Source organism: Salvelinus fontinalis, unplaced genomic scaffold (assembly GCF_029448725.1).
Source record: "Salvelinus fontinalis isolate EN_2023a unplaced genomic scaffold, ASM2944872v1 scaffold_0538, whole genome shotgun sequence".
In the NCBI taxonomy this organism is placed as follows: Eukaryota; Metazoa; Chordata; class Actinopteri; order Salmoniformes; family Salmonidae; genus Salvelinus; species Salvelinus fontinalis.
The window spans coordinates 21,935-30,141 of record NW_026600747.1 but is presented as its reverse complement, the minus strand read 5'-3'; the positions used below and the strand labels follow the sequence as shown (position 1 = coordinate 30,141).

Sequence of the window (8,207 nt, the reverse complement as noted above, 5' to 3'; positions counted from 1 at the left end):
ACACCGCCAGACAGTCTCCATCCGGCACACCGCCAGACAGTCTCCATCCGGCACACCGCCAGACAGTCTCCATCCGGCACACAGTCTCCACCCGGCACACCGCCAGACAGTCTCCACCCGGCACACCGCCAGACAGTCTCCACCCGACACACCGCCAGACAGTCTCCATCCGGCACACAGTCTCCATCCGACACACTGCCAGACTGTCTCCATCCGACACACTGCCAGACAGTCTCCATCCACCATTGCATTTGATCTTTGTCCAGCTCCTGTTATTATTTGGGATGTGTTTAAACCTCTTTGTACTCCTCTCCATCCAGGCTTGTCCCCTCCTATCCCCTCTGCACTGATCAGATCCTGTGGATGTTTGCATAATAAGTCTAGGGTGAACTGCATTAGGAGACACCCTGCAGGCTAGTCAGACTGAATTGCATGCCCTCATTCGCCCGCTGGCACTCTCCTCTTTCCGTCTCTCGCTCTCTCTGACTTGTGTTGCCAGAGGCTTGATGCCCAAGCAGCATCGATGCCCAGTGGGCACCACCGCAGGCGCCATGGTCAATTACCCATTAGTCCCATGTCTGTGTCACTTCAAACACCATGCTCAGACACTCCCAGGAGAAATTCAAATGACATGCTGGTTCCATATTTTATTAAGAGGGTCCCTTCTCCCTGCACCATTCCATTATTCAGATAGACTGCTGAACTCAACTCTGATGGAGGACATGTTCTCAATGACATCTCTAGTGGAGAGATGTGTGACAGTGTCAAATCCGTTGGCCGACTTTGTGGGTTGAACAGAATTCATTTCCATGTTATCAAAAACACTCCATAAATTCCATGAATGTGAAAGTGGGATTGAGTGAGAAAGACCAGAGAGAGAGAGAGAGAGAACCTGTGGGTGGAGGATATTCATTTTGTCTTGCCCCTGGAAAAGGTTTGACAGAGCCAACATGGTGGCCAGTAACATCCATCTCCCACACTAACATGTCGCCCCAAACAGCAGTTCTATCCATTAGAGAGAGTAGACACCCTACTCCTTCCTCTACGTCTCTACACACACAAGCCGACAGAGCTTTTATGATCCGTAACAAAGTGGCAGAGAGAGCGTGAAGACGGCAGGCCAGCCGACCAATTAGCAACGCTCTCTCTCAGGTTACCTCAGCTGAAACAGACCCAGCAGGACAAAGACCTTCACAGAAAACTCTCTCTCAGGTTACCTCAGCTGAAACAGACCCAGCAGTATAAAGACCTTCACAGAAAACTTTAAACCTCGATCTGGACGCAGGGTGGGAACGTTGGTTCACGGTTAAACCTCATTCTATATCTCAATTCAACATTGAGGTTCAACCTAGTGGGAGTTGGTGTTTGACCAAGGAGCTAAAGAGCCATTTCTCCATACTACATCCTTGATTAGATCGCTAGTGTCACTAAAAACACAGGATAGAAGTCTTATGGTGAAATAACAGTAATCCAGCATTGATTCAGCAGACACATTTCTGTTCATGATATAAGCTACAGTAACTGTTTATTCTCCACACTAAAACACACTATAGTCTCTAGAAGCCATCCTAGTTTCCTCTCTTCCCTGAACTTACCAGACATCCTGCTCTGACAAAACTCTCCACACCCCGAGAGACCATGGAGAAGAGAACATGGACGTCACTAAGACTATAATCACACAGGCCACCAGCCGGCTGGGAACGGCTCCTGTCGACTAATGAGCTACTCTAGATGATCATTATGGCTGTTAGAACCAATACATGGATGACGAGGAGCAGAATCAACATGCTCAGCTTTCTTTCAGCAGAAGAGACAATCACACCTATGGCTGATTCACACTATAGGGCGACCCAAACTGGCCGCTGCTGGCTCCAGAATGTCCTTTCCAGCTCGGTTCCAGCGACTAATGTGGATGTGAAACCGAGCCGGCCCAGTTGGACCCTAGATTGTGAATCAGGTAGGACCGTACGGAGTGTAAAGAGAGTTAGTAGTCCATGCTCCACACTGCATGCTACTATGAAGTAGTGGACTCCTAAAGCTGGGCCTGTAACACAGGGCACCACTGACCCATGGGAACTTGTCCACGGGCCTGTTTGGGGAACAGCCACCCACCCCAGGGCTGCTCAGCCACAGGGGTACCAGAGAGCGCTTCAGGATAGTCCACACAAAAAAAGCACGCCATGACATCATCAGATGGGGACGACAAGATTAACCTACAGAGGCTGAGGATCCCCCCCCTTGTTCCAATAATGTAGTGGGGTCAAAATGTCAATTCACAGGGCTGTCATCTGTCTAGTGGACCAGTTCAGCTGGAATCACAGATCTTCATAAGCTGCTGAGCTAAATGCTACCCAAGCGGAACATGATTGGTGGGGGAGGTACTTACTTTTCTGCTGGGCGAGGTGGGGGAGACCCTTGCCTCTGTCAGGAGAGTAGCTCTTGCTACTGACGGTGGAGCCGGACCGGCTGTGGGGGGAGGGGGGGACGTCTGCTCTCAGGGGAGGCAAGGGGCCTTTCCTTCTGTAGGTGTAAGAGACAAGGGGAATTTTAGTCACCTGTAGATGCTCTTAAGAGTGACTTATAATCAGTACATTCAACTGAAGATGGTAAAGGGTCAAATAACAGAAGACAAGATAGAAGATACACAGAGAGAGAGAGAGATCTTCACATATCTAGAGTCTGAGAGGTACCGATGCATCAAGTCGGATACCAACAGGCTCCTGAACAGCTTCTATCCCCAAACCATAAGACTGCTAAATAGCTAACAAAATGGCTAACTAAATAGCTACACAGACTGAGTTTACCCTTGTATATTATTCTTATTTTTGTCTCTACACACACCAACACACTCCCAGGGCCCTACACACCAACACACTCACAGGGCCCTACACACACTGACACACTCCCAGGGCCCTACACACCAACACACTCACATATAATATGCAAATACATTTATACTGACTAAACACAACCACTCAGATACAATCATCATATATGCTGCTGCTACTCCTGTACATAGTAACCTTACCCCTACACATATCTACCTCCATCACTCCAGTATCCCTGTCACCTTACCCCTACACATATCTACCTCCATTACTCCAGTATCCCTGTCACCTTACCCCTATACATATCTACCTCCATCACTCCAGTATCCCTGTCACCTTACCCCTATACATATCTACCTCCATCACTCCAGTATCCCTGTCACCTTACCCTATACATATCTACCTCCATCACTCCAGTATCCCTGTCACCTTACCCCTATACATATCTACCTCCATCACTCCAGTATCCCTGTCACCTTACCCTTATACATATCTACCTCCATCACTCCAGTATCCCTGTCACCTTACCCCTATACATATCTACCTCCATCACTCCAGTATCCCTGTCACCTTACCCCTATACATATCTACCTCCATCACTCCAGTATCCCTGTCACCTTACCCCTATACATATCTACCTCCATCACTCCAGTATCCCTGTCACCTTACCCCTATACATATATACCTCCATCACTCCAGTATCCCTGTCACCTTACCCCTATACATATCTACCTCCATCACTCCAGTATCCCTGTCACCTTACCCCTATACATATATACCTCCATCACTCCAGTAACCCTGCACATTGTAAATATGCTACTGGAACTGACCTGTATATAGTAACCTTACCCCTATACATATCTACTAGTAGTAGTACCAGACAGATACATACCCTCTGTCCAGGTTGAGGATGGCCTGCATCAGGGTGTCATCACCCCCCTCTGGGACCACAGCAGACATGGAGCGGGGTGCAGGGTACATCCCCTGAGCCCTAACGCTGGGGGGAGGTGGTGCTGCACGGCCACTGCTTCTGGGTGGAAAGACAATCACACATCAAGGACCACATCTCATCAGCAGCTGTACACATCAGCTTTAATACTGGAGGTACTTGGCAATTAAAGGACTAAGGTAAACTAAGAGGTTAAAAAACAGTACATCAGTGGAGGCGGTAGACTAGATCTTAACCAAAGGTCACCACCACTTTGCATCCGGGTATATAAAAGGTAGGAGGGGAATTTCTTGGAGTCTTGGTCACTAGCCTACATCTGTTGTTCGTCAAAGCTTTCCATCTGCACTGTGTCAGAGCGATTAGGCCTGACTTTAGAGAGACTGCTCAGCAAGACTGCTCAACAAGACTGCTTCAACAAGACTGCTTCAACTGTCTTAGGACGGCGGTCACTGAGCACTAAGTATCCAGTAGTCACACTCCACTCAGAGAAACCATTAACCTTCTCTGTTGATCTCCTGCTACATCTGGGTTAAGAAGGGGCCGTCCCTCGACACAAGACCCTCCTGTCAAGATGTTGAAGGGTTTATTTAGATAACTCCTCCCCTGGTCACGGTGGATCAGCACGGGAGCCTGTAGTGCTGCCGGGACAGACACGGACAGGAGGGGTGACCCCGTGGTCGTAGGGGTGAAGGTCGGAGACCAGTGAGACAGGCTCCTAGACAGGGGAGCGCCGGGCAGAGGTAGATGATATACAGATGAGGTACCGTAGAGACGACATACCACCACAGCAACAGAACACCACCCTGGTCACAATATGAGCACCAAAACTGAAGAATTTTTACATTTCCTCTCATGTCTGACATTGTAAAATGAGGGAAAAGTACTGCTACAGATTAGGACTGAAAATCCACAAGATAATCACATCATGAATCAATTCTTCTTCCAAAATGTATTTGGACAGAAATGTAACCAACTACATATTTATCTAAATATCTTTAGGCTAAATGGTATTTCTAAGTGGTTTTAATGACTCTGTTAAAACTCTACCGTTGCTCTCTGTGCAAAGGCTAAGCCCTCGTAGTTTTATCTTCCTAAACACACATCTGTGTTAGCAGCAGTAAAACCAGGAACATTAGTTTACCCTCCAGCCCTCTCTCTCCTCTCCTGTTGGGACTGTTGATCCTCTCTGGTTTGTTGCCCTCGCTGATTATGTGCCTCCTATACGACAGGCAGTAGAATGACCCAGCCAGGCAGGCCAAGGGGCAGGAGGGGGTATAAACAAATGATAGGCACCTGGTCTCAGCGACCCCAGCCTGAACCTCATCTCCCCTCGTCCTCCAACCAACCAACCAGCAGCTTGGAGTGACCGACCTCACAAAACTTTAATGACCCAGGGGACGCATCCCAAGTGGCCCCCTATTCCCTACATAGTGCACTGAGCTCTGGTTAAAAGTGGTGCACTATACAGGGGAATGGGTACCATTTGGAACGCAGACAGGGTGTTGTTTGAAGGGTACCTGACCTCGTCTGACCCCATCTGTGCTCAAAGCAAATGGCCACATGTGTCTTTACTGCCGATATTACCCCTAAATATTAGCCTGCTACTTTCACCTCCCTCTTCTGAACTGTAACTGTGACCCCCTGGCTGTTTAACAGTGGGCTCTAACTGACCAAACTGACCAATGGGGTGAAATGAACAGCCTAGGTGTTGAATTAGAGACGGTTGTTCAAGTAGAACATATTTTGTTAAATTGCTGCTGTGTTGATTAAGGCGGTTGCTCTCACTCTCAAACCTGTGGTTACTGTAGTCTATATATATATATATATATATATTGCAGTCTTTAACTCTTGTAGAATGCCTGAACGGACTTCAACATTACTACCTAAATATACATTATCAGTGATCACTAAAAGGAGAACTCAATCTAATGACTTTAGACCTGGTGATTATAGTTCAGGTCAAAAGTGCAACTGTATGAGGAATACAGTTTGAACATCAGTCAACTTCTGGTTGAATCAGACTAAGTAATCTCTCCGTCTCTTTATGCATCCTTACCTTTACACTGTCACGACAGGTAAATATGCCAAGACAAATAACAACGGCCAGACCTAACCTAACTAACCGGATTGCAGGGGGCCTCGGGGCGTGTGTGACTATCATAACCTCTCAACATTAACCTGATTTATCGCAGTAATTACTTTCTCTATTATTTCACCTGAGGAAGTGAAGAAGGTGTGAGAAGAAAGAACCTACAGCCCTGAACACCTGGCCCTTAAAATAACAGATGAGTTCTGCTGCTGCATGTACCTCTCATGACCCCGGGACAGTCACAGACCCCTGCTCTGTCACACTCTGGCCATCACCTTACAACGTCGTAGTGTAGCGACTGCCTTACACAGTTGTGACAAGCCCTATGTCCTGTTATGACTCCTGTCATAGTGATGGTGCTGTCCAGAGGGTCACTCAGTAGACGCCATGGTTATCCCTGTATCTTCCTTCACCTCTATCATGTCAGGTTACACCAGACAGACTGAGACAGATAAATAGGGTTTTAAAGACTAGTTTGCAACCCCGGGCTGCAACAAGAAATGGTACGCTCATCGCTGTGCAAACCTGGGTTCAAATACCATTTGAAATCTTTTCAGTTTTGCTCGAGTCTGCCTGGAGTGTCAGGTGGGTGGGGTTTTCTGTTTTGCTCTAGTCTGCCTGGAGTGTCAGATGGGTGGGGATTTCTGTTTTGCTCGAGTCTGCCTGGAGTGTCAGATACGTGGGGTTTTCTGTTTTGCTCTAGTCTGCCTGGAGTGTCAGATGGGTGGGGTTTTCTGTTTTGCTCGAGTCTGCCTGGAGTGTCAGATGGGTGGGGTTTTCTGTTTTGCTCTAGTCTGCCTGGAGTGTCAGATGGGTGGGGTTTTCAGTTTTGCTCTAGTCTGCCTGGAGTGTCAGATGGGTGGGGTTTTCTGTTTTGCTCGAGTCTGCCTGGAGTGTCAGATACGTGGGGTTTTCTGTTTTGCTCGAGTCTGCCTGGAGTGTCAGATACGTGGGGTTTTCTGTTTTGCTCTAGTCTGCCTGGAGTGTCAGATGGGTGGGGTTTTCTGTTTTGCTCGAGTCTGCCTGGAGTGTCAGATGGGTGGGGTTTTCTGTTTTGCTCTAGTCTGCCTGGAGTGTCAGATGGGTGGGGTTTTCAGTTTTGCTCTAGTCTGCCTGGAGTGTCAGATGGGTGGGGTTTTCTGTTTTGCTCTAGTCTGCCTGGAGTGTCAGATGGGTGGGGTTTTCAGTTTTGCTCTAGTCTGCCTGGAGTGTCAGATGGGTGGGGTTTTCTGTTTTGCTCGAGTCTGCCTGGAGTGTCAGATGGGTGGGGTTTTCTGTTTTGGGACTATTTTATGGAGCCATTCAGCCAGGCAAAGTTCAATCAAGCCCAGATAAAATATTTGAAATGAATTCAAATACCATTTGAACCCAGGTGTGGCGTGGTGTGAAAGCAGAGCGGCTGCAGTAGACCCTGAGGTGTTTGTGTGTTTCTCTCCCAGTCCCAGGAGAGCGCTTTGTGAGCAGAGAGGTGGACGGGGCCCCGATGTGGCCCAGACCTGATGCGCATGTGATCATTCTCTGGTACTATGTAAACATTTCACACAGAATGAGACACACAGATATGCAAATCAATACAAATCAATACAGACATGACATGGGCTTCAGTCTACAGGGCTGATTGGGGAGGCTGTGTCAAAAAGACAGGTTGTCATGGCAAACAAGTGGTGCAACAATGCCATCTTCTGGTCACTTAGATAATGACAGTGCATCATTTTTTCCTGGGGGATGGGTGGGGTTCAAGAGAGCTACTTGTAGTGAAACAGAACAGTGATCAGTTTGGTTATACAAGGTTAGACTACTTGAAGATTAAACTCCAATTCTCCTGATGAAAGTTTCAAAACAAATATCCAGGAGTGTGTGAGAGTTGTGCCTACCTGAACTCCATCTGGCGTGTTGTGTGGGGGTCCTCTCTAGGAGGTGGTCTAGAAGGGTAGGGGTACGGCTCCTCCGGCTAGAACACAGACGCAGGGAATTACTTTCATTGTTTCAAATTAACCTGCTTCTACATGGGGGGCTGGCAGTACTGAACAACATATCTACAGGTGTCCCATCCTGAGAAACACACTGTGATGCTGCTGTTGATTAGACAGTACTGAACAACATATCTACAGGTGAGAAACACACTGTGCTGCTGTTGATTAGACAGTACTGAACAACATATCTACAGGTGTCCCATCCTGAGAAACACACTGTGATGCTGCTGTTGATTAGACAGTACTGAACAACATATCTACAGGTGAGAAACACACTGTGCTGCTGTTGATTAGACAGTACTGAACAACATATCTACAGGTGTCCCATCCTGAGAAACACACTGTGATGCTGCTGTTGATTAGACAGT

General features: G+C 47.7%; 1 protein-coding gene across 1 annotated transcript; it reads right to left on the bottom strand.

Annotated features, from left to right (window-relative positions):
* Nucleotides 1–2,386: 2,386 nt before the first annotated feature.
* LOC129846434 (60S ribosomal protein L4-A-like) lies at nt 2,387–7,797 on the bottom strand (the record flags this gene model as incomplete). The annotated part of the gene is given in 3 exon segments (XM_055914364.1): nt 2,387–2,520; nt 3,721–3,855; nt 7,741–7,797. Coding segments are annotated over 2 exon segments (164 nt in total), but the record flags the coding sequence as incomplete, so codon positions are not given.
* Between the last annotated feature and the right edge of the window lie 410 nt (nt 7,798–8,207).